Genomic DNA, 27728 nt, shown 5'->3' with positions numbered 1-27728 from the left:
AGAGCGTACGTCAGCGGAACTGATAGACTGTTTTATGGATCTAGCCACGTCTGCGTTTCGTCAGCTTGCAGGTGCGGCTGTCCTTCGGAGGCAAGGCTGGCTAAGAGCTATGTCCTTCCGACCTGAACTACAGAATAAAGTTTTAGACCTTTCTTTCGATGGCCAAGTGTTGTTTGGAAAACATATTGATGAGGCTCTGCAATCTCTTAAATCTGACACTGATACAGCGAAATCGTTGGGAACTCTCCCGTATCGGAAACCTTCCTTTCGAGCCACGAGAGGACGTAGAATGCCTTCATATAGGGGAGGCTACCAGCAATACAGATACTCAATGTATCCTTCCTCCTCTCAGCAGTTCCGTCAATTCTACCTACAAAGGCAACCGCCACTACCGGCTTACAGCAGATCTGCCTCTAGGGGACGCTCAACTCGCCCTGCTAAGGACTCGCTCGCAGAGCCTGATACACCCAAGACTCCAGCTGCATCTGACCCTTCTCCTCTGGTTTTAGGGGGAAAGATATCTCTGTTTGCCAAACAATGGCAAGTCATCACATTAGACAAGTGGGTCCTACAATTAGTGAAACAGGGCCACACTTTGGAGTTTGTCCAAATGTTTCCTCCCAATCCTCCTCGCAGAACTCCATCAAAGTATCTAGAACAGCTCAAGAGGGAGATCAACAAGATGCTCCTCAGAGGAGCAGTAGAGAAAGTGCAAGGAAGGGGTTTTTATTCCAGGTTCTTTCTCATTCGCAAAAAGTCGAAGGACTGGAGGCCGATCCTCGACCTCAGAGAATTAAACGCCTACTTGAAAAAACAGTCCTTCCGCATGATAAGCCTACAGGATGTCCTTCTGCGACTGAACCATGGAGATTTTATGTCTACACTAGACCTAAAGGATGCATATTTCCACATCCCCATTCACCCAACCCACAGACAGTAACTGAGATTTATGGTAGCTAGAAGCCATTTTCAATTTTGTGTCCTTTTGGCCTAAAGTCAGCTCCCAAGATATTTACCAAGTGCCTAGCGCCAATTGCAGCCTTCCTCAGGAGGGGAAAGCATCCGATATTCTCAAATCTAGACGATTGGCTGATAAAGGCAAACACCTACGCAGGAGCGCGCTGGTCAACAAGAAAGTGTTTTCTTACTCAACAGCTTAGGCCTGACCCTCAACAGGGAGAAGTCCAAACCCCTACCATCACGCGAAATCACCTTTTTAGGAGCAAAACTGGTCACTCAATCCACTATGGCATGTCCCACTGTGGAGAGACAACAAAAGATATTAACTCTAGCAAAGTCGATACAGAGAAGAAACTGCATTTCAGTTCGCCTTTTCAAATCTTTATTAGGCATGATGTCATCATGCATACCTCTAGTTCTGCTCTGCAGGCTCAAGATGCGGCCCCTGCAAGAGCCGCTCAATCTACAATGGCTCCAGCTTTTGGGAAACTTCGAAGATCGGATAAGAGTAACCCCAGCAATAGTCGAAGCTCTGGTATGGTGGTCTCAGAAGCATCATCTGCCGGTCGGCCTTTCGTTTCTCCATCATCCAGCACCGTGGACTATCACCACATATGCCTCTCTGGAAGGTTGGGAGGCCGTTTTACAAGACCTTCGAGTAAGTGGCAAGTGGCCACTAGAGTTGAGGGCAATGCACATCAGTCTGCTGGAGCTCAAAGCAGTTTATCTGGCTTTATAGGCTTTTTTTTCCAAAGATTGCTAGATCAGAGGTGGTAATAAGGACAGACAACACCACTACGATACATTATCTCAACAAACAGGGAGGCACAAGATCTCTTACCCTCTCCAGGGAAGCTTAAAATAATATGGAACTGGGCCTCGCAGCAAGGCATCAGGCTCACAGCGATGCACCTTCCAGAGATTGAGAACAAGTTAGCGGACTCGCTCAGCAGGCAAAAATCGAGCTGTCACAAATGGGAACTGGACCAGTCCACAGTAGACCACATCTTTTCCCAGTAGGGACCGCCCAGAATCAACCTATTCGCCAGCAAGTTGAACGCCAAATGCCAGTACTTCGCAAGCTGGCATCACCAAAAGGGATCATGGGGGAATGCGTTTTCCATAGCTTGGTCAGAAATCTTTGCTTATGCCTTTCCTCCAATACCATTGATCCCATGAGTCCTGACAAAGATGAAGAGAGAACCGTGCACTCTAATATTAACAGCTCCGTACTGGCCTCGCCAACATTGGTTTGCAGAGCTGCAACCATCTCTGCACTTAATGACAATGAACAAAGGGCAGATATTGCATCCGGATCCTCAGTTGATGCGATTATCAGCATGGCTTCTGAGCACAGGGAATTTGCACATTTAAATATTTCCCAGGAGTGCAGAGACATTCTGTCCAAGGCTAGGGCAGCTAGCATCAATAAGGCTTACTCTTGTAAGTGGAAAAGTTTTGTTTGTGGTGTCACCAACAGCAAATTGATCCGCCTTCCTCATCACCGGAGCAAATATTGCCTTATTTCCTACATTTAGCACAATCAGGTCTTGCGCATTCCTCTATAAAGATGCACCTGGCAGCGATAGCAACATACAGGCGTTCAGACTCTTCACCTTCGTTGTATTCCTCTAGATTAATGAAATGGTTTCTGAAAGGACTTTTCAGAGTTTTTCCTCCATTCAGACCTCCTTCGTGGAATCTGACTATCGTTCTAGCGCAACTAATGAAGCACCCGTTTGAGCCGATTCATCGAGTTTCTCTGAAATTCCTCTCCTGGAAAGTTGCCTTACTGGTGGCCCCCACATCAGCCAGACGTGTTAGTTAGATACAGCTTCTTTCCATACAAGAGCTGTTTTTACAGATCAAACAAGACAGACTACTCTTACGCACTAACCCGCATTTTATCCCAAAGGTCCCTTCGGATTTCATCTGAACGAGCCCTTAGTTTTCAAAACCTTTTTTCCACATCCATCAACTCCTGCGGAGAGAGTTTTGCACTCTTTAGACATTAAAAGATGTGTTAAATTCTATTTGGACAGGACTAAATCTTTTCACAGGTCCAGTCAGCTGTTTGTGGCTTACAGTGCACCCAGGCGAGGTCAACCACTCTCCAAAGAGTATAGCTAGATGGATCTCCTCAGCTATTCAATTCTGCTATCAAGCAGTGGGCAAGCCACTGCATTCATCTGTCCGTGCACACACTATGCGGACAGTTTCTTCCTCAGCAGTGCTGTTTGCTGGGGTACCGCTGCAAGACATTTGTAGAGCAGGGACGTAGAAAAGCTGCCATACGTTTACAGGACATTACTGCTTGGAAGCACTATCTCAAGGAGAGGTAGCGGTGGGTCAAGCAGTCCTCAGGAACCTCTTCCAGTGAAGGTGAGCGCCTCTTTCATCCTATGCACATTGTTTATGACTAAAACTTTTGGATTCAGATCAAATGCTTATGATGATTTAAAAAAAGAAGGGGAAGATGGGGGAACAGGCAGAATTTGATTTGAAATGTTGCTGTATATTAACATGTTTTCTGTGGCATACATGACTACAATGTTTCAATGCGCATAGATACTACTCGCTACTCTGATTCAAGCATGTGAATCTATGAACGTTCCAATACTGGAGAACTAAAGTTACAGTTAAGTAACTAATTTTCTTCTGATCACTCTTCCAGTGGTCTGCATAGGTTGCACTTGTTTGCATGCCCCAAGTATGGTGGTCTGGTCCAATCTTGACATATCCCTTAGCGAAAATTCCCCCATACCCCTCGCCACCTCCCCTGCTCCCCCCCCCCCCTTTTTTTTTTTACGTTTTCTCTCAGTCATTCCGTCCTTTAACTATAACTTCTCATGCATCATTTGTAATGTACTGATGATGATCCTTTTATGGTTATATGTTCAAAACTTTGGCTACTCTTGCGAACCAACCCTTTAAGATGTAGAAAGTATTAAAAATCAGGGCAGGAAAGCTGCTTAAAGCGTATTTTTGGCTAGCAAATTTTCTTGATTTACGTCACACATTATTGCCTGAGTTCTTTTGTTTATATGAATTTGTGTCCTTTGTGTTTGTTGTTTTCACCTGCCAATTTTTTTTAATTTTTTTTTTTAATACATATAGTTTGAATTGTTCTCATGTATATTGGGTTTGGGCATAATTGTTTCTTCTGGCAAAACAAGGGACCTCTGTTCCTTTAAAACACTATGTACTCTAGTCCCTATATATCCATGGGTTTCCCTTGTGTTTTTGTACAGTATGCACTCCATGGCAATAGCAGAAAGGCAGGTGCAGCTTGTCGTGGTCCGTGCACATTGAGGCAGGTGCCACTCTAGAGGCAGCTCAAGCTTACCAGCTCCACACTTCTTAAATAGATGGATGAAGCATAAGAAACACAGAGCTTCTCCTAGATGTAGATCACCCATACGCCCTCCGACTACCACAGAAGCTTTATGCTCGGAGAGGAATCAGTACCTTTTGTGCCATCTTAACTGGCACTGCCATAGTGTTCATCACTTAACACCTATGCAGTCTGTGGTCAAATGGCTTCCAGGACCTATGCTGCCTTATTCTGACTTTCTGGATCCAGGGGCAGATCCTGTGACTTTTCTTAATGCCATGTTCTGAATTTTCAGCCCTCTCTGGCATGCCTTCAGGCCCTGTGGTGCCATATGGCATACCCATGTTTATGCTCTTAATGTACACTCTGGTGTGGTACGAAAGAGCTAGGCAGGCCCCTCTCTTCATACCGCTCCAAAAGTCTGCAGTGTCGCCGCTGCAGATATCTGCGCCACTGAGGCGGGTAACGTTGCCTCCTCAACCACCTTGAACCCTGCTGGTGCCACTGCAGTTTTTACGGGAACAGGGCCTGTGTGCTACGTGGAAGAGCTCCGATCGAGAAGAGAGCCCAAAGATTATTGGAGGTGGAGAGGGATTACAAGGAAACTGCTATGGCTTTTGAAAAATTCAGCAAGCGCACAGTACCTATGGTTATAGGTGCTTATTTGAGACCTCATGCTTTTAACCACAGTTTGGTTTTAGTTTTCATGTAAGTAGCACTGCAACACTTATACTAACACATAATTCACTCACTCCGTGCCATTATACAGGAGCACCTCGATTACTTTACTTCAAATTGTTGAATTTAAGTTTCTAATAAATGTGATATATTACTCACAAACCTCATCAGTACAGAAAGTTCTTTATCTATGGTACAACCACTGTCATGGATGTTAATTCATATCCTTCCCCGAGAGGGACCAAAACATGTTTCTGTTACATTATTTACTTACCCAGGTCCCAGGGTACTGGGTTGCCCCATTTTTTCAAAATAATCAGAGAGGTTAAAGGCCATGAAGGGATCCTGCTAGGTTACCGTTCCTACAGCACCCTGAGAGGGGCAGAGTCACCCATTTTAGGACTTTCTGTGAAGCTTCATCTTTTGTTAGTGGCAGTCCGCTCAGTCACAGAAGCAGCAGTCTTAAATTCACCTTGTCAGAGAATACCGGGGTAAAGGTAATGGTCAAGAGTCCCAACATCCAGTTATCTCCTCCTCTTCAAATGCCCTCTTCCTTGCACCACTGGGGAAGCAGTTCTAGTTTCCTCTTACCAGGCCACTAGGAGCCTGTAGGTGGTCAGGTGTGGTCCTTCGTGTGAGCCTGGAAGGCCATTGCTTCTGACGAGTGGGTCCTCCAGATAGTAAAAAGGGGGATTCTCTACCCTTGCTACAGGCCCCTTCTTCATCCTTCCCAGTCTTCATCCATTTATGATAATCGCCTCTCTATCTTGCAGCAGCAGGTGGCAGCACTGCTTCTGAAGGGAGCAGTGAAATTGGTGCCAGAGCAGGAAATTGGACAAGGATATTAATTGCAGTACTTCCTTGTTCCCAAAAAGTATTGTATTCGCCATACAGTCCTAAACCACAGGATCCTGAACTTTTTCCTCAGGAAGGAAAAGTTCAAGCTGCTGACCATAGCTCATGGCCTACTGACTTTGAAAGCAGGAGACTGGTTTTCCACTCGGCTTGCAGTAAGCATGCATTCATGTTCATATCCTGTGGTCGCATTGGAAAGACCTACTTTTTGTGATGAGCCCTACACACTAGCAATTTGTTGCACATCTGTTTGGCTTGACATCAGACTCCTAAGTCTTCAACAAGGTGATGTTAGTGTTTGCAATACATCTCCACTTCACTTTGTATTTCAGCCCATACACCTGATACCTTGGGTTTTGATGAAGATTCTCCAAGAACTGGCCCACGTTTCCCCCACATTATCTGTGTATTCTAGGATGTGGCACAGTTTTGGCTCGTGGTGTGGAGAACATTGTAGATCCCTTGTATGCCTGATTGTAAGTCTGTCTCTCGTTTACAGAGGATGTGCAGTGGACACCATCAAGGTTTTTTTAGTGGGTTTGTTGGCATTTCTCTCTTCCCCAGACCAACCTTTCTTTTTCAAGTCGTTTTTTGGGATGAAGGGGTCTTAAAAACATGGAACCTTAAAGGTTGACTAATTTGTTCCCCTGACTCCATTTGTGTGTTTTTTTTTATTGTAAAGTTCATTGATTAAAAAAGAGAACAAAAGTAGCAGTACAAAATATACACTGGAGTTCACAAGTCATAGCACATTGCACAATAAATGCACACCATATCATGGATGATAGTTTGGGGAAAAAAAAGAATACTTCCCAGTCTAATGAGATTGCAAGAGTTATTATTATTTTAACACCCAAGTGAACGTGTATGTCTTACAGTGACCATTCTCTGAAGGCACATTGAGTAGCTACACAGAATGCAATAGCGCACTGTAAAATCGATAAACAGGGAACACCACTGTGCTGCGTTGTGTGTCTTAAAATGTTACTTAACACTCAGCTTTGTCACTTATATGTGTAGCAGATATCATATCATATCCTCAGCAGTGTATACATATTAAGGCCTGAGGGGGCCCCAAATATCTCTGGGTCAAGACAACAGGGTCTGTAGTCCAGTGAATGTCACTCTGAAGGTTACATGGGGTGCATGTGAACTTTATCCCCCACCAACACATTTTCATTTGTGTTTTCCTTAAGAAAATAGCTATTGAAGCAAGTCTGTGCACCTCCATTGAGCACCTTTTAACATACCCCAGCAGAACAATCAGGCGATGGCTGTAAATGACAGACTACCATGTCCGAGGCCAGCTCAAGGACATCAGCCTAAACGTATGGCAGAGCAAGCCCATGCTAAGTGGTAGAAATCGGCATGTTCCTGGTGACACCGTGGAAGTGATTAGGTCTAGTGGGAAATATCCTGGCACGTTTTGCAAGTGTGAAATATATGCGATGTAAACATTTAAAATATAGAAGCCTGTGCCTGTGGTTCATTGACACCAATTTGGTTTTCATACATACAGCAGTATTTCCATTGCTCCGTAGTGATTCCACCTCCCAAGACTCTTTCCCTGGCTATCCTGCAGCTCTCCGAGTGGCACAGTTGTAGTGAGGAGCTAGCAGTGAATAATTTGGAAACCCCTTTTAGTGGCATCTGTAGATTTGATTAACTGGGTCATTGAAGTGAAGTCTGAAGGTTCGTCCAGATACTGTGGCAAGTGCACCTGGGCTTTGTGCAATAGTCTCTTGTAAAGGAAGCAGTCCAGCGGAGATGGGTCCCTCACCAGTGCAAGTTGTTCTAGCACAGCAAACTTATTCTGGTGATATAAATCCCCAAATTCCTGGACATTCGTTCGTGCCATGGTCTTCTGTATCAATATCCCTTTCATGATTGGCATTAGTGGGTTGTGTGGAAGGGGGAATGCCAGTGAATATAAAATCAGAAAGCCCAGCTGTCAATTTGATTTTTTCCAAGCCAAACATGTTGCAATGGCTTTTATTCCCTCAGGTCTGTAAGTAAGCCTCTTGGCTTCAAGCCTTTAGCGGCATGCCCTATGCCTAATCAGTCTATGGCTTACGATGTGGTAATTTGGTGGCTGGGTGGTACCAGTGCCCAGCGTGGTAGCACTGCACCACTAAGTAGTGGTTGAGATCCTGGACTTACAATTCCCCCATCCCGTATTATAATTAGAGGATGTCCCAGCTATTCTGGGGCTCCATACCGGCCCAAATCAATTTAATCAGTAAGCTTCTGAGTGTTGCGAAGAAATATTGCATAAGAGGAAAGGGTATTTTTACAAATAGATAAAGGAGCCTGGGTAGAATGACAATTATAATAATAGCCACCCTGCCTGTGAGAGATATGGGTAGCTTGATCCAAGTGTATATTTGTCCCTGCAGTTTATCAATCGCAGGTACATAGTTTAAATGCAAGATTTCTGCCTTTGTCTCAATGAAGATATTCACCCAGTTATTTGACCCTGACTTCTGGTGACCTCATGGATCCAGAGCACCCAACTGGCATCAGAGAGCTTTAAAGTTTTCCAGGTCCAGTCTGACGCTTGGGATAATTCAACAGGTTAGGAATCTGCAGGTGGATAGAGTACCCACCAGAAAAATCATTATTGAAGCTAAGTAACTCTTTTTTGTGGTAAATACAAGTCAATCAGGAAGGAATCCGGGGATTAAGAAATTAAATGAATCCCTTTTATCTGTGTAACGTAGATCGTATAATGATAATTGCAAAATGTATCATGAGTTATGAGCCCTTGTTGTACACAGAATTCTGTAAAACCTACAGATATTCGAAACAGTGTCCATCAAGACCAGAATTAAGTGAACCTTGTTTGTATTTTATTGCCATTGGCATAAACATTGTACAGTACGAACGATAGAACTTACAGTATGCATAATCGATCAATATATTGCTCTGTGTATGCTTGGCTGATGATGCCCACACAGGTTATATTTTACACAGTAAGAATGGCATGGTAAAATAAGGTACAATATAAAAGCCAATACATCTAGTTCTATTAACAGTGGAATATTGAGGGGCCCTACAGTCTGTGCCCAAGAGTATTGGCATTAACTGTAGATGAGGACTCCGAAGAAATCTGATAGTGCTGAGTGGGAGAGGGGACTAGATATCTATTAAGTCCTCAGGGGGGCCCAAAATAACTCTGGGTCAAGACAACGGGGTCTGTAGTCTGGTGAATAGCTCACTCTGAATATTACACAGAGTCAAAGGGGCCGCTTTGGGTTCTGTGCCGGTGGTTTTGGCACCAAGGGGCACCCCTGGATCCAGGCTTGGGCCCAGACCGGCATCGGTCTTGCCATTTCGACCTTCCCTGAGCCTGTCCTGACGTCGGTGCCGCCTGTGCCCCTGAGCGGCACCATACCCTTTCTTATTGTCAACTCCTACACGGAGCCGGAAGGGCGTCATCCAACACAGACTCCAACGCTGGCAGGAGCCATGCCTCCTATGTTAGGATTTTGAGCCCCTTTCCTAAGGGGGCTAGGTTTTAGTGAGGAATGAGAGGGATCATTGGACCCTTTAGAATACCAGCTTCAAGACCCTATGGACTGGCATACAGTCTTGGGTGAGGCCAGTGGACTGGATAGGTCTCCAGGTACCAGCATGCTTTTTCCCCCCTTCTGTGGCTACAGAGGAGGGAGCTTAATATACTATGGTGCTGTGAAGGACAGCTGAAGTACTGTATCTTGGGTTGCCTTCGGTGGCGGTCAGGACAAACCTCAGCGCCTTGAGACCCTATTGGTGATTAGTGTGCTTTAAAATATCTAATTGATTGATTGAACCTCCTGACAGAGGTGCATCGACCTGGAGCTTCATCCTCCAAACCCCTGCGCCTGTTTAATGAAGCCCTTACAGATGTCCTACTGGTTGTCTGTTCCAAAACCAGCACAGGTGCGCCTGTGAACAGGACAATGGCCTGCTGCCATCGCCTTCTCTGGGTGACCCAAGCTTTCCGATGCACCCCACCTCACACCCTCCCCACTCCTCCAAGATCACGGTATCCAAGCTTCCACTTCCCCAGGGTATGTCTTTTGGGCCATTATTCGCACATGCTGTGGGATACAGTTGCGCAAGTGCTGCTACAGGTCCCGGAGGAGGCCCAGGATGTATCCTTTCAAGCAGTTGCTGATGGGAGAGACACAGCAAATATCACGATCCAATATGGACAGGACTCGAGTGACTCACTGGACAGAGCGGTTTAGTCGACAGTGGCCCTGAGGTGCCACACATGGTTGAGGACTTCTGGCTTTTCAGGGGATATCCAAGCCAATCTGATGGACATGGCTTTTGATGGCATTTGTTTCTTCGGAGACAAGTCAGACTCCGCGCTCGTGTTTCAAGGATTCCCGTGCTATGACCAAAATCTTGGGCCTTGCGGTGTTCCTCTGCCCACCTCAGTTTGCCTTTTGCCCCTTTCTTGGGTATGGAAGAGACACCCAATCGCGTCCATTCCTGACTAGCCACCGTGCTGCTCATGCTACCCAGCCTCTCTGTGGCCAGGTACGTGGGATCCAATGACCTCGTGGATCAGGGAGCTAAGGGTCTGGGGAGGTCCCCCCACCCCTCCTTTGCAGCTGCCTCCAAACCTCTTCCCCACGAGGCACCAATCGGAGGTAGGATTCACCATCACCTGCTCTGCTGCCAATCCAGCACTTCAAACAGGTGGGTTTTGCAGATAGTCTGAAGGGACTTCTCCCTCCCCTTCAAGACTGCCCCTCCATCCTGGCCACTATCTTACAATCGGATGATGAAGGATCACTTGCCAGTTTTCTGAGAGAAAGTTACGGCTCACTTGGTGAAGGGAGCAATAGAGAGGATCACAATGCCAGAAGTAGGTTGTGGTTGCTATTCCCGCTACTTTTTGGTATCCAAAAAGGACAAGGGCTTCCGCCCTATCCTAGACCTTCGATCCCTCAATCTATTCCTCACAAAGAAGTTCAAAATGCTCATTCTGGCTCAGGTTTTATCAGCCATGGACCCAGAAGACTGGATGGTACAGTTGGACTTGCAGGACGCTTATTTCCACAGCCCCGTCCGGCCTGCCCGCTTACTTTAATTGCGGTTCACGGTAGGCCACGAGCACTTTGTTCACCGTGCTACCCTTTGGCCTTACCAGTGCCTTCGGCTGTTTACCAAGGTGATGGCGGTGGTTGCAGCTCATCTGCGCAGATCAGGGATTTAATTCTACCTCTATCTCGACGACTTGCTGTTAAAGGCCATCTCGCCCCAGGCTGTTGTCTCCCACCTCCAGACTAAGACGGACCTCCTGCCTTTGCTGGGGTTCACTATAAACGTTCCGAAGTCACACATGACTCCCTCTCAGACTCTCCCTTTCATCCGAGCTGTTCTGGACACAGTGCAGTTTCGGCCTTATCTTCCTGAGCGGGGAGTCCAGGATATTCAGACTATGATACTGTTGTTCCAGCCTCTATCTTGGATTTCAGTGAGAATGATTCTGAGGCAGTGAGTCCTCATGGCCTCCTGCATCCTGCTAGTGACACATGCCAGATGGCATATATGGGCTCTGCAGTGGGACCTGAAGTTCCATGTGGGGGCAGCATTGGAGAAATCTCTCCAACATGGTCCAGATCTCAAAGGGAACTGTGTAAGATCCGCAGTGGTGGCCAATGAACCCCAATTGGGTCAGAGGCAGATCCCTTTCCCTTCCCCATCCAGATCTGACATTGACAGATGTGTCACTCCTGGGATTGGGTTTGCCATCTAGGAAAGGCAAAGATGAGAAGCATCTGGTTTCCGGTGGAGTCCCAAGTCCACATCATCCTGTTGGTGCTCTGGGCGGTCCTGCTAGCATTGAAAGCATGTTTTCCCTCTGTCAAGGGGAAGATGTTGCAGGTGTTCACGGACAACGCTATTATCATGTGGTAATGCAACAAGCAGGGTGGGTTGGTGTTGTGGACCCTTTATCAGGAGGCTCTGCGCCTTTGGACATGCCTGGATGATCAGGGCATATCCCTAGTGGTTCAGCATTTGGTGGGCTCTCTGAACACCAGTGCAGACAAACTCGGCTGACAGTGCTCAGTCGATTATGAATAGAGTTTCCATCCGAACTTGCCACAAGGTCTCTTCAGCAGTGGGGAGAGCAGCGGTTAGATCTGTTCACCTCCGCATAGAACGTGCAATGTCTGCAGTATTGCACGTTTGAGTTTCCAAGGTGGGAATCACTCTGAGATGCTTTTTGTCTCGAGTGGAACTCAGGCCTCCTGTACGCCTTTCTGCCCAGAGTTTTCAAGAAGATCAAGAAACACCATGCATAAGTAATCCTTGTGGCTCCGGACTGGGCACGGATAGTCTGGTATCCCAAGTTACTGAGCATGGCCATCGATCCTCTGATCACACTGCCCCCTCGGGAGGATCTTCTGTTGCAGCATCAAGGAAGGGTTGTGCACCTGAACCTGTCCACTCTACGCCTATTTACCTGGCAATTGAAGGTGACACTTGACAACCTTTGACCTTTCCCCACTTGAAGTCTGTAATGTGATCTTGGCAGCCAGGTTTCATTTCACCAAAACGGTATGCGCCTGTCGTTGGAGAAAATTTGTGGCATGGTGCACATACAATTCTGTTGACCCTCTTTCGGAGGGCCTGTTGTTTACCCTTTCTCTGTCCCAGCAAGACTCTACTATGGGCACTGTCAAAAGTTATTTTTCTGCTATTGCTGTTTTTTTTTTAAGGTTTCCTGATCAACCTTCCTTGTTTAAAGGCCTGATTTTAGATGTCTGCGGAGGGAATACTCCATCACAAACGTGACAAATATTCAATCCACTATATTACGATCCCTATTGGATACAATGGGATCGTAATATGGCAGATGGGATATCTGTCTCGTTTGTGATGGAGTATTCCCCTCCACCTACATCTAAATCAGACCCTAAGTCTCCTATTATAGGTAGGTTCCTTAAAGGCCTTACACATATGTTTTCTCCATCTCCATTTATTATGCTCCCATGAGATTTGAATTTGGTTTTGACATTTCTGACGTGTGCTCCTTTGGGGCCTTACCACATTCGTCCTCTCAGGCTTCTCACTTTGAAAACAGCCTTCCTTATGGTCATTACATCTGCCCGCAGAGTGAGTGAGGTGCAGACATTGTCATCTAAGCCAAGCTGCCCCACCTTGCCATCTATCCTGACAGTGGTGCTTTGCACTAGGGTGTCCTTTTTACAGAAAGGGATGATCACTGTCATCATTGTGCTGGTGTGGTGCCTATATAAGACCTTCATTTTCATTTCTGACGTGGATGTCTGGCACAGAGCCGATCAACGCCATCTACCCGCGCTCAGGAGTACGGCTCAAGAAAAATCTCCAGATCTAGAGTGATGTCTGGGGGTATGTCTAAGGTAAGGAATCTGTTACTAGAAATTGTCTCTACTGGATAAGGCATTACTGAAGGTAAGTAGCTTGTTCTTAAATACATATTTTAGTCAAAACACACAAAAGCTCCCTCGGATGTTTTAGTGAAGTGTTCAAGAGTAGCTGATAGCAGAAAGAACAAGTGCTCTGTAGCAATGCAGTTTAGGGAAGTTTATAATTTAAATGAAATATTGCACCACTATTAAAGGTAAAAAAACAAGTTTCCAAATAGAAGTCACTTCTAGGGACTTTTGTTGAATGCTTGTGAGAGGTAAGGTAACTGATTCAGGATGCTTCTCGGGTGGTTCATTGATTGCATCCTTCTGAACTTTTAGTGTATGAAACAGCCTGTGTTGCTTGCTGAAAGGTTGATAGTGTCTAATTAAAAAAACATTTTTTTTTTTTTTTACAATATCTGTTTTTACCTCACCAAAGAGATAGGATGCAAGTTGCTTTTTGTACCGGAAAACTAGTCATAACCAATGTGTGTTTTTTTTTTTTTTTTTAAATTGTGAACATGTATAAGTGATTCACATAACAATGTGAAGGAGGCAAGTCGGATATGAACACTGGAATTATGAGAACACTTATCTTTTATTAAACGAAATTTACTAGAAAATGTTGCCTTCCAAGTCTTAGAAATTTGTTCCATGGCAACTCTTGCTGTGAAAATAGTGAAGCTTCCTTTAATCCACTTTGTCTTCTTAAAATAATTGTATTTTTTGTTTGTTTTATTTATTCTTTACAATTCACTAGCAGGACAGAAGCAATATGGTGAGTGAAATCCTTGTTATTTCTATGCCTGCTGCCTGCTCTGTGGTATAATTCTGGCCATTCACCTTAGACTGGGTTGTATTTATGCTTATCACTGGTCTACTGATAAAATAAGCTTTTAAATATAGTTACAAATAAATGACAATAATGTATTAAAGCGGCAGTACTGCCTGTAAATAAACCTTTAGATGTAGGGAATAATGGCACCTGCAGCCCTTTGTATGTAACTGTTATTGATATTTTCTGTCTTGAATTCTGCATCTCATTACCTCTTTAAGCAATCAAACCCTAGATTCCTGTACTGAAAAGGGTAGGGTATTTGGCTTTTAGAGCACAATAGGAGCTTAAAAAGTTCAATTTTTGAAATTTTATGTTTTAAGTTAAGGAAACACAAATTACTGAGATCTGCTGAACTAAAGATAAACAAGGCAAAATGTAATTAAAAGAATAAATTGCTTAATTGGATACTATACTTTGATATAAATATGCAGTACTGCTTCTTTAAGCATTTTTTGTGTGAAATGATAGCGTGCAGATATTTTTTTCATTCTCGCGATACATAGTTTAAAGTGAACTCTAGAACAATGATTATGTTTTTTTTTTAACCAAAAGTTTCAGGCAGCAAAGTCACATTGCTTCATGAAACGTCCCAAGTGATATGTTGAGACACTGTATTTCTCAACATTTGTTAGATTATTTTACTTCGGTTTGTATTGTACTAAAAAGCACTCTGAAAAATATTAATATTTGGTTTATATAATGTGTTCAGAACATTAAATAATGTTTGCATGACTGCATGTATTTAAACAAAAAAAAAGTAATGGCACATTTCCAACTTAAAATTAATCACAAATATAACTATTTTAGAGGTTGGCACAAGGTCTGGCAAATTAGATTCCTCTATCTGTATATCTAGAATGTATCTTTTTGATGCTCATAAAATGGTGCATGTGTCTCCAAAGATAAAGAAAAAACTAAGCTGCTCCTATTACCAGGCTTTGATAGATGGCTGAATAGTGTTGGGAGGGAGGTAGAGAAAATATGTTTGTGTTCAGAGGGCTGTAAATTACACTAGTGCATTGATATTGTCGGAAGCCTGCTATAATATATTAAAGGACGTTAGTGTTGATTAAGAAGAAGATCCTGCTCCTGATTTGTTTCATCAAGAGTGTACACCAGGCAACTTTTTAACACCCAATCTTTGTATAACGGAATTCCTTCTAGGTTTTCCTGTCTTATTAAAAAGTACCGGTGTAAGGAACCAGCATCTTCTTTAATCGTACATTTCCGTTAACTGTCTCTGGTATCACTGAAGGTATCACTCATGCACTGTTACTGAAACATCATGTTTTTATAGGCATCAGTATTACCTATTCATTCAGTTACATTTTTGACTTTTTTCATACCTTCAAAGCCACAAAATGAATCTTCCTTCAGTGGTCCAAGTTTTTTTTTTTTTTCCATTCAGCTACCCTGTCCCTGATTCTTAGTTGATATGGTCAGTGTACACTGTTTGCCGGTAGGTGAAGCCTATTTTCAAAGGGAAACAGAATAATTTAGCTCTGCCATTAGTTTTTTGGTGGGGTTCTGCAATTTTTCAGCAATTGATGGTTATTTTCTTACAACTGGAGGAAACGTTTTTTTATTTAAGAATATGTTTTTATTACAAAATAAGTGTTTCGGATAACCTCCTTGTTTCACCTTCCTACATTGCTTCAATACTAAGAATTGCCTTTGTTCTAACCAGTGACACAAAAAGGGTGATCTGTGGTGGTTGTATAAAGTAATACATTGCTGTTTTTTCCAGATAATCCATTCATATATGTTGGTTTGTATATCACTGATAATATTTTGATCAGGCCAGCAACATCCTCCATATTCTCTTCATATAAAGAAAATACTTATAATATATGCTTTCTTTTGTATATTACTCTAGTAGGGCTGTGAGTCTTGCATGGACGTTCTTGGAGAGATTCCTAATAGCTTAATTCTATTCATGGGGTAGCCCCGAAAAGTAATAGGAAATTATGGAACAAGATTCTTGGTTAAGTCAAGTACATCACATCCATTCAACCCCCTCTTGATCAGTTGGTGGTTCTACTAGGAGACATAGACGAAAGCAGCACTTTTAGTCACTGATGTGCATCATAGAGCAGTTGTTCTTACAGCTTCCACTAGCGTACTGCCTTACGACTGATTGGAGTTGAACTGCTCTACTTTAGCAATTTGGTGAGTGAAAATAAGTAATATATTGACAGTGCAAAATATGACTCCTGTTGTTGGAAACCGAATTGGAAAGTTGTTATTATGTAGAGGGTTTGTCTAATGTATGACAACTGCTTGATGCATCCCATCATTAATGGTAGGTTACAAAGGATGTGCCACATACAAGTGAAACTGAGCACTAGAGTACTTTAAATTCATTAGTCAAGTGGGCAAGTAAAAAGCCATGTCCTAAGTATTTTCCTAAATGTAAAACAATTGGCATGTTTGCTTATAGCTGGTGACAGTTGATTCTGTGCCTTGGCAGCATGATTTGTGATAACTTGGTTGGCTGCTCTTGGTTTCTGACTCAGGAGGTTTGCATAGCAGAATGAATGTGCTGGTACATATCATATTTATGAACGTTTTCTAAAGGAAGACCGGCCCTTTTCATCAGACCACTCTTTGACAAATACATAAGTATTAGCATGCTGTTTCAAAATAGAGAGCCTGAGCTATTCAGGAAGACAGTGAGATTCAGTGTCAAGTCATTGGAGGCTAAGGATCAATCTAGTGACTGCACTTTTAATAGTCTACAGCATTATTTGAGGGTAAATCTAAAAGCACTATGGCAAGATAATTACCATAGTCCACCCCTGAAGTGATCACTGCCTAGAGAAAGGTTTGAGTACAATCTTGTGGGACTGAAGTAGAATTACCCTTGAGATTCTAACATTCAAAATGCAGACTGATAACTTATTTGTGTCTTAAATGATAAATTGCAGTAATACATAAAGCAAAGATTTATGCACTGAATCAACAGAAATGGGTGTTCTAAGCATACATGCAGGCAAACAAGTGTCTGGCCAATTGTTTGGGGATCCGTCTACCACCATGTTCTCTGCTCTATTGATATTTAGCTAGAAAGCGTTCAGTCTTATCCATGCGGCTACTGCATCATGCTAAACTGCTAAATTGATTCCACTTTGCCTTTTGGACTAATGGTGATCTGGGTATTGTCTGCATCGTCATGAATTATAACACCGAAACCAAGTGTTGTAAGTGGATTTATATATAGATTTAGTAGTGTGGGGTCACTGCTGAACCTTAGTGCATTAGCAATTTAAAATGTTTGGTGACTGCTTTGGTATTTTCTTGCAAGAAGGAACCAGACTATTCAAGCACTTTGCCACCTAGTCCCCACTTCCAGCAGATGCTGGATAATATAGACTGTGAGCCACTGCCACTGTCATCTGGCTGGCAGCCAAGGAGATGTAAATATCTTAAAAGGCTTGCTATTAAGGCTTACTACGTACAATTCTGAAAGTTTCAGAGATTAGCGATTTCATTTCGTGCTTATGCTGTTTTATGTTGAGAGAAATATGATTGCTAGACTTTGACCTCCTCCAATGAAGTTAATTGTTGTCTCAGTGTTGTTCAGTAATACTTCTATGAGTAAATAATGTATTTGCTTATGTTTATTTTTCTGAATGTATTATGTGAAGAAATATACCTTGATGTATAACCTAGCTATTGCCACAGTATTGCTTTACTAATTAAAACTTTAAAAATAGTTGTTAAGAAAAGACTGGGACTGATAGGCTACATTACCCAAAATATCAAGGACGGTTGCTCACAGTTCACAGGTATAAAATCAGTTAATTTGTGTAGTACTCTGACATTAGACTGTTACTTCTTGCCCAACTTGTTTCTCAAAGACTTCCAAACGTTATCTTATTTAACGACAAGCATTCCAGTTCTCTAAAGGTTAACGTAACCTGGGTTGAATTTTTTTTTTTTTGGTGACCATCAAAGTGTTATGATTAAAGTGTGTTATTCCCAGTAGGTCACCCTTAATTGTCATTATGTCAGAGTGCTTCCAGACTCCCCAATTAGAGCTCGAAAAACACAAACAACCAGAATTTATGGCAAGGTCTAGGAGTATTTTGATTAAATAATGTTTTGATGCCTCTTCGATGTTCAGAGCTATAATCAGGTTTAAATAGCGAGATTAAAAAGTAACATTGTGCAGTTTTAAATTAGAAATTAAGTTCTTAATTACACATTAAAATTGCAGCAATCTTCTAAAATGTTGAGGCATTTTAAATAGCCATTTCTTAAACTAATCAAAAAAACTGATTACTATTTTATCCATTAAAATGCCAATTTCTGTAGCAGTTCATAAAATACGAATTCTATAAAATCATTTTTGGTTTAATTACAGGTCCCTATATAACTCCAAGTGCTTTTGTAGAATGTGTAATAATTGAATCAAACTTTATAAAATTACTAATGTGATATCTTATCAATTCCGCATTTTAGATTACCGTAAAACATTTTATAGTTTCAATCAACAAAGCTTTATTCGGTCAACAGGCCATCAAAGCAACACAATAATAAATAATCATGATATATAAACATATAAAACATATCCATTCCTAAGTTAAAACAATTAAATAGCAAATCCACTTTAAGACTCCATTGCCCAATTAAAACTCATAAATCAACCACGTCACTCCCTACTTACAAAACATGTTGCGTATGTGCCATGCTGCTACTAAAAACTTAGTAACAGCAATAATTAATGCGCTAGACCCATGACTTTTTAAAATCCTCAATGCTATCGCACATTTGTTCATCCCCATTTCCCGACAAATCTTACAAATCTATTTAGACCTTGGGGATGAATAAGCAGGGCAAAAAAACATAAAATGTTTGACTGTTTCTGGGGCACCACCACACAAAGGGCATATTTCGGGGGTAACAATTTGTCCCCAACCACTCGTCGGAGACTTCAGGGGCAAAGACCCAAAATGAAATCTAGCATGTAATCCTTTGCCTAAAAGATCAGGTATCACATCTAGATAAGATTCAAACTGTGGGATTTTTATAGTTAAATTACCCATTGCAATGTAAAAAAAAATATTCGAATGTTGTTAGGAATTTTTAGTCTTTGAAACTCACAGATATACTCATCTGAAAGTCCCTTTACGCCATATTATTTTTGAAAAATACAGATAAACGGTAAATGTAAATAAATGGCTAAAACGTAGTGACATTTTTAATGTTTAGACTTTCCAGCCGTTCAGCAAAGTGATTATTACCCATGTTGGGGCTGGAGATGAGATCCATCATGGCTTGTTTGAGGCTCTGCCTTCCACAAGCCATGGCTCCTCCACACACCATAATTGTTCAGTGACAATTAGTGATACATTAGATTTGACACACCTGTTTATACATTTTGCATGCAAATTGTACAGTACTTTCTATGGAAGCTTTATTTTTATGCATATGAGCTACAAACCTTATTTTTGGTGGAATTGGCACATTATGTGACTAATTATGTGGCAAATGGTTTAAATCCAAAATGATGCTATAAATGCGGTAGCCACAGAATCTCATAAATCTCATGACCTTCGCCATCACCCATATTTTTATTAAGTAATTCAAGAAGGGCGAAAAGAAGAGCAAACAAAACATACACATTCTAATTAAAGTCAGTCACCATTGTTAGAAGCACATTGAATAAAGCATCCTTTTATGCAAACTGCCAGAAAATCAATGCATAATTCAAAAAATACATAACAGGTAGAGTGAAAATGTATTTCATACAAGATCAGCATCGATTCTTCATGCAGATCCTGACTAGGGCAGGTCTGGTTTGCCCAGGAAAGTATGCCCTCTCAGTAGTTTTACCCACCTTTGCAATTTCCCTACATCTGAAGACTCCGCCCTGTTATCTGTCTGAGTTCAAAAGAAGGTCCCGTTCCTGCTCATGAATTTGTTCCTATGGCACATTTTTGTCATGGTTGATGTCTTAGGGTAAGTTGAAGAAGAAGCACAAAATGTTCAAGCTTGAATTGACCTCTTCCTGCCATTCTCCAGAGAGGCTGAAAGTATGTCAGCATACTAATGTATCTCACTCTCGATCTCCTGATGAGTCTGGTCTCCGATGCAGCACAAATTTCTGGGTCCATTGTCAATGTTGCAGCAGATCAAGGGCATCAGGGAGACTATTTGACATTTTTCTGGCTCTCCCTGGCACATGTTCACACCCAAAAATCCACAGAGTTGAGCTCATGTTGGCAGGTTCGTCCTTGATGCTCACTGAGCCTCTTGAACCTTTGGGTTCTGCCCCGGCTTCAATGCCAACACCACTCACGGTGCCACAGGGAGGATCATGGATGCCAGTGCCGACGGCTCTGGAAGATGATCCACCACCATAGTGGCTTCTGGGTCTGAACATACCTCAACCACTGATACGTTCTGATGCCACCAGAGTACAGCCTGTTGCCAACTGTTCTAACTCTGACACATTGCCTTTATCACATGATAGAACTCTGACTTTTCATCAGCTCTTTGGTTTTGATTTTGAGAATTAATAACTATGATGAAGTGTATGATTTTCACCCATGAATGAGTAGGGCAGTTGGTGTGCAGAACTACAGGAGACCAGTGGTCCACAAACCTCTCCAGACTCTTGACTGCTCTCCCTCTACAATCCATGATGACTGATAAGCGCAACACTTTATATTCGGTTTGGTCTGGGCACAACTGATTGCTTTGGTCGAGCAATGGGCACAAGTGTGGTGCTTTTCTTCCATGCCTGGATGAGGTCTACAGGCTTTTAAGTGGATGTCGAGGCGTCCTTGATGGACATTCCATTTGATGGCTTTTGCCTCTTCTGTAAGAAAGAGGACTCTGCCTTGGATGCTTTAAAGAAAGTTGTGCCACAGCATGCTCCTTGGGACTTTCTGCCCCTACCAAGCACTTCCCTAGGGGTTCTGCCCACATTAGGGGTATACCTGGGGTTTTCAAAGTCATTGGTGTTAAACACCAGCAAAAAGCCTTTGCATCCATATCTTGCATAGGCTGCAGCTCTTTGAAAGAATATTTAGTGCATCATGAACAATATAAAGCTCAGTCCACCCCAACCCCACTTCCCTCCGCTGATCCTTAACTGCAAAACTACTTTAGTGAGTCCTTTTGGCAATACACCAACACTTTAGGAGGCTGGATCAGGTATTTCCTGCAAAAGTGACAAGACATCACTTTGAATGCATGTGTCCGCCAAATAATCTAACATACTACTCACTTTCCTTTCTTTCTACCCTGCTGCTCATTCTACCCCATCTGTACGGCTGGGTGAAGACCACATATCTATTGAACAGCAGGAAATGCAGGCCATTTGACCAAAGTAGCCGCAGAGAGGGTTCTGGTATTGAGAGTAAGAACTGGGTGTTACTCCTGCTGCTTCTTTGTGTTGAAGGACAGAAGCCTACATCCTGTTTTAGATCTCTGCCTTCTGAGCACCTTGCTGGGAACAAAACAAATTCATTTTGCTTACTCTGACCCAGGTCTTGTCTGTCCTGGATCCTGGAGACCAGATGGTAGCGTAAGATCTGCAGGACGCTTATTTCCATAGTCCCATCCTGCATGTCCTCGGTCGGTATCTGCGGTTCATGGTAGGCCAGAATTACTTGGTTTGCCATACTCCTCTTCAGCCTTATCAGTGCCTCTCAGGTGTTCATGAAAGTGATGGTGATGGTCGCAGCGCATCTTCAGAGGTCTAGTATGCTGGGCTTCCCCTGCCTCGATGAGTGGCTACTAGAGGCAGTTATAGACCATCAGCCTACGGATAACATCGTTTGGGTTTACTATCAATGTGCCAAATTCCCACAAATGTTCCTATTAATTGGAGCTGTCATGTCTATGGTGCCGTTTCATGCTTTCCCCCAGTAAGGGAGTCCAGGACATTTGAACTACGATCCTGATGTTTTAGCCTCTGTACTCGATTTACTTGTGGATGACTTTGGGACTGCTGGGACTATTGTCTTCCTGCTAGTCAACCTCGCTAGAACGCACATGTGGGTTCTACAGTGTAATCGTAAGTCCCAGTTGGTGTAGCACCAATTCCATCCAGGTTTTGGAGGAGACTTCTAGACCATGATTGGGCTAGTGGCAGACTCCTCTCGTTATCTCACTTATAACTGCTCCTATGGTAGTGACTGACCCTCCAGGACATTTCTCTGGTCGAGAACTGCTGGGTGGGATCTTAAAAAGCCAGGTTGAACCAACTCGTTGCCAAAGTCTAGCAGATCACAAATGGCAATTAAACCTGGAGGTGATGCAGGGCGTCTTCCAGCAACTGAAGGAGCCCTGGCTATATCTTTTTGCCACTGCAAGGATGTGCAGTGTACGTTTTTGTGCACTAGAGTTCCTATGAAGGCTCAGCCCTCCCACTCTCCATATCCTCTCAGCACTTTGAGACCACCAAGGGGTGAGTAGTTGTGCTGAATCAGAACCCTGATTGGTTGATTAATATCGGAGACTATTTCCTCCTAGACTGGAGCTCAGGAGTTCTGTATGCCTTCCTGCTGCTAAACCGTCTGGGTTGAGTTCTGAAGAAGATCAAGACTGACCTTGCCCAAGTCATCCTAATGACTCCGGATTGGGAACACCTTTGCGAAAGAATCTGTCCTCTGATACAAGCTGCCGCTCTTAGAGGATCTATTACTGCAGCAACAGGGCATCGTAAGGCCTCCACAATCTGCACCTCTATGTGTGAAGATTGAGCAACGCTAGCTATTTTTCTTCAGTCTTCCACCTGATATCATTGATGTTATTCTGGTAACCAGGATCAATTTATAAAGACTGGGTACACTGGGCGCAGGACAAGTTGGTGACTTTGTTGCTGTACCCACCAAATTGACCCACTACAGGCTAAACTGTCCTAAGTTCTGTTTGTTATGTCATTAGCCCTGCATGGACCTACGTTGGGTACTTTTAAAGGCTATTTGTTGTCTCTTCCAGGCTGCCTGATCACCTTCTGATCGTCTGACTTGTGATCAGATTTTATTTAAGGTTCACAACACATGTTTCCGCCGAAGCCCTTTGTGAGGCCACAGTTGGACATTTGGAATTTAATTCTTACTTTTTAAATTTTCTGTGCTACTGAAAATGTTTGTTCATGGCATGTGTAGCCATAAATACACATGCTGTACATACTACTGCCATCTAGAATTGGTCTTGGCCGTGTGTAGTTAGAGTCACAAGGTATGGTGACCCCACCTACTATTGGTAGTGCACATGGGCATCAGCTCCATTGTAAGACTGTTTCTTTTCCTTCAGTTTTGAACGAGCATCCTGCGAGCTCCAAGTTGATGCCTTTCGCTGTTCATCACCAGTACAACTTAGTTCTTTTACCCAATCCGCATAAACCATGCCTTGCTGCGTGCCTCTGGTTTCAAACAAGAGGTTCAACAGCATCTCTTCGATCTGACCTTTGACATTGAGCACCTCTTTGGCCCACAGGTGGATGAGATGCAGGAGAAAATAAAGGACATAAACACCGCAAAGGCGATATGAACCATCCAGCCTCCTCCTATGCAGTGTTTCTTTGAAAGGTTCAACTACAGATGGGGCACCAAGACCACTTCCCCCGAGTCATCTACCTCACCATCATGAAGCTACTCCTGGGGAGGTCACGAGCAATAGCCCTAGAGGCAGAGATAGAGGTGCCGAAGCCACATCAGACACAACTAAATAGTAACTCCCTCTCCCTTCCCCTTGATCATACTGCACCTGTTGGGGAAGACTGCAGAGGTTCCTCACCCGTTGGCAGGGGATCACCTCTGATCACTGGGTTCTTTCCATCATCAGAAAGAAATGCATGCTAAGAACAGCTCCTAAAACTTTTAAAGACCCTGTAAAAGCTAAGGAAGTAACCCCAAGTGTTGATAAAAAAATAAAATACATCCCTCCCTGAAAACACTCTCTCTCCCAGGAACACCAAGGCATTCTGCTCACTATGGGTATGTAGAACCAGTGCCTCTCCACTCTGTGATAATTAAGTGTACTCCTTGTACTTTCTCATCCCCAAAGTAGACTAGTCCTCAAGCCCATATTGTACCTCAGCCCCCCAGTAAATACATCCTATCAGCCCAATTCCACATGGTGACACTCCAGGATATCATTCCTCTGCCCACAGCAAGGCGGCTTCATGACTGCCCCCAACCTGCAAAACGTCTACTTTCACATCCCCATCCACCCTGCACATCACTGGTATCTCCGGTTCGTGGAAAGTGGTCAGCATTATCAGTTCAAGATGCTTCCTTTCAGGGTCACCACCGTGCCCTCATCACTTCCACCGTGGGGTGTTTACAGATTGTCTTACTTTGGTGGCTGCTCATCTGAGGAGGCACAAGATCCATGTCTTGCCTAACTTGAATGACTGGCTGATCAAAAGTGCTAGAAAGTGCTTTGCACATAAGCAGGCCTCCGTAGACCTATTACATGGTCTAGCATTTATCATCAGTCTCACCAAGTCCCACATACAAACCCTTCAAGTCCATCCCTTTCCAGGGGAGGTACTCAGTTCAGTCACCAGGAAAGTATATCCAAGCCTAGGGTGTGTTCATACTTTCCGGTTGTTGTTCCCTCTTTTTCAGAGAGATTGTTAGGTAGCGGTCAGAACAGCCATGGGCCTACTTACCTTGAAGGCCTCTTGAATTGCCATAGTTCCCCATGCCAGGTTACACATGAGCCCTTTGCAGGAGTGCCTAGCTGCACAGTGGTCACACGCGGTAGCCATTGGAAAGATCTAGTGTTTATCGGTGGCCGCACTAATTGTTCTCTGCAATGGTGGAACAGCGACCACCTGTTGGAGGACCAGCCCTTTCTCGATTCAGTTCCACATCCCGACCGGGCGATGGGTGCACCTAGAAGACATCACTGTTAAAGGCATGTGGGCACCCCTCCAACAAGGTTTCCACATCAACTATCTGGAGCTACTGGACATCCAGCTCGCCCTCAGTTTGTTTCTCTACCACATTCAGCACAAGGTGGTCTTCATTCACACAGACCACATGACCGCCATGTTCTACCTGCAGAAGCAGGTGGCACTCACTCTCCGCAGTTGTCTGTACTAGCTCAGGGCATTTGGCACTCGGCACTCCATCACAGAGTTCACCCGCTAGCAAAGTACCTACCGGGAGTGGAAGTCGACTTTGCAGACCTACTCAGCAGGATGCAGTAACAAGTCCACGAGTGGACACTCCACCTGAAAGTTCTACTCCCATACTTATGTTGTTGAGGCGTTCCCGACATAGACCTCTTTGCTACCACCGAAAACACAAAATGGCCAAGTTTTGCCTCCCCGTACCTATACTGACAGTCGATGGGCAATGCACTGTAAATGAACTGGCTAGGGATATTTGCCTATGCTTTTCTGCCTCACTTGCTTCTTCTATTTGTGATTCAGAGGCTGCTGAAAAAATCCCTCGCCCTCATCTTGGTGGCTCCCACTAGGGGCAGACATCCCTGGCAGGCCACCCTCCTTGACCTCTCTCTCTAGTGCCTCATGAGAAGCTGCCCAACCAGCCGGATCTTCTCATGCAGAGCCAAGGCACACTCAGACACTCCAAGCAGCTGAATTACGTGATTTGGCTTCTGAATGCTTTGGCTACTTCAGCCTACCTCTGCAGTGTATAACCATCCTTGCAGAGGCCTCCAGGCCTACAACAAGAGCTTGCTGTGCATCCAAATTGAAAAGATTTGTTCACTGTTGTATTCCAAGGCACATCAACCCTCCCCAAGCAGTAGTCGAAGACATTGATTGTCATCTGCTCCAGTTGCAAAAATAAGGCCTCGCTTACACCTCCATTAGACTCCACTTAGCCGCGGTTGCCTCTTACTTTCAGAATAGGGAGCACTTTTCACTCTTCAAGGTTCCCGTCATTGAAACCTTTATGGAATGAGTTAAGTAATTCCTTTGAGGGTGCCTCATACACCCACATGGAATTTAAACTTAGTTCTTGCCAGATGTATGGTTCGTCCTTTTGAATCTCTTCACTCATGCCCTTTTCAGTTCCTTTTCTGGACGGTAGTTTTCCTAGTGGTGATCACCTCCCTCTGGCGTGCGAGTGAACTTCATGCTATTACCCTTCAAGAACCCTTCTTTCAACTTCACACCAATAGAATAGTCCTTAGGACAAACCCCAAATTTCTCCCCAAGGTGGGCTCTTCTTTCCACCTCAAAGTATTGAGCTCCCAGTGTTCTTCACACATCCAGAGTCAGTGAAGGCGAGAGCTTGCCACACACTAGAAAGTGTCCTCATGTTTTACATTGACCAAACAAAACCTTTCCGTAAAATGTAACAACTCTTCTTCCCTTTTTCCAAACCACACAACAGGAATAGCAAACTGGTTGGCCAAATGTATCCAAACCTGTTATGCTAAAGCCAAATCATCTTTGCCTGTCCCTTCCAGACCCCACTATACCTGCAAAAAGAGTGCCTCTGTGGCTTTTTAGACAATATTCCTATAGCAGACATTTGCCAAGCAGCAAACTGGTCCACTCCACACACTTTCACCAAACATTACTGTGTGGATGCCTAGGCACACCAACAAGTGAATGTTGGCCAGACTGTACTCTGTACACTCTTCCAGTCCGCTGCATCATCCTCTGGCTAATCTCCCCACTTGAAGGAGAACTGCTTTTTAAATGGAAAATGTTACTTACGCTATAAGCATCTGATCATGGCATGTAGTTCTGTACATTCTCTTGTGCCCACCTGCTCCCCGGAAACCGTAGGTTGGTGCTCTTCTTTTGTTTTATTTGTTGCATGGTCACCGTCTTCCTAAATCTGCTCTCCATTTCTATCCTTACCCTCTGTACCCTCCTTTACATGTTAAAGAACTGCATTTTATATTAGAAAATGTCTTTGTCAGCGTAAAACAGTCTGCAATGTTGGGGGAACCGGCTTCCCATTTTCTAGTCTACCAACATTAAGAGGTTACCCCTTTTAAAGGATAGCTGTAGTGCTTGTGGGTGCCATCACAAATGCATTACATACTGTGTTGATTTACACTTTCTCTGGTTTTCCTAATCCTGGCTATAGTGTCTCATCTTCTGCTTAAAATTGTCAAGGTCTGTTTTGTGATTGCAGAATATTACTCAGAAGCCAGTCATACTAAGAAAGAGAAGGCAAAGGATAAAGATTGAGTCCAACTGGGAACTGTTTTATTACAGGTAAATGTTTGAGTTTCTTGGAAATGTGATTTTGCTTTCACGCGTTAGGAGTTGTTAATTCCTTTGCAATAGGGAGTCAGATTTTGTGATTCAAGATTTTTAAAACTATCACCACAGAGAAGCATGTCTAAAAATGAAACTGAAAAATTATTGTGCAGAGATTACTGATAAAGGAAAGCATTGTGAAGATCACATGCTTCAACTAAACCTGGGATTTAACTGTATATATAGAAGCTTGCCTTGACCACCTTGTGTTACATTACCTGCTTTTAAAAGTTATTTATGTTCATTGATTGGTGACCAATTGCTCTGCACCACAGTTTAGGATGTAATGGATTTCTTTGACCAACATATTCTACAGTAATCACTTGTGGTTCCCTTCTATTTCAGAGCAAAATGGCAAGTGTTGCTGCATACTTAGAGCTGTTGTTTGATATGTTGGGAACCAAACATCTAACAATTGGGCTAAATTGTAGTCATCAGGGCGGGCCT

General features: G+C 43.5%; 1 protein-coding gene across 2 annotated transcripts in view; it reads left to right on the top strand.

The window, feature by feature from the left end:
• DNAJC13 (DnaJ heat shock protein family (Hsp40) member C13) overlaps positions 1 to 27728 on the top strand; it is an 876382-nt gene that overhangs the window by 332548 nt on the left and 516106 nt on the right. Inside the window, exons 21-22 of one of the 2 annotated variants that reach the window (XM_069211910.1) lie at positions 13985 to 14002; positions 27154 to 27236. In XM_069211910.1, coding sequence (XP_069068011.1) covers positions 13985 to 14002; positions 27154 to 27236 — 101 coding nt within the window. The remainder of the gene's footprint in view (positions 1 to 13984; positions 14003 to 27153; positions 27237 to 27728) is intronic. The other variant, XM_069211911.1, reaches the window with a different exon arrangement.

This window comes from Pleurodeles waltl, chromosome 10 (genome assembly GCF_031143425.1).
Source record: "Pleurodeles waltl isolate 20211129_DDA chromosome 10, aPleWal1.hap1.20221129, whole genome shotgun sequence".
NCBI lineage: Eukaryota > Metazoa > Chordata > Amphibia > Caudata > Salamandridae > Pleurodeles > Pleurodeles waltl.
The sequence above is the reverse complement of the archived record's forward strand: the minus strand, read 5'-3'. Positions and strand labels throughout refer to the sequence as shown.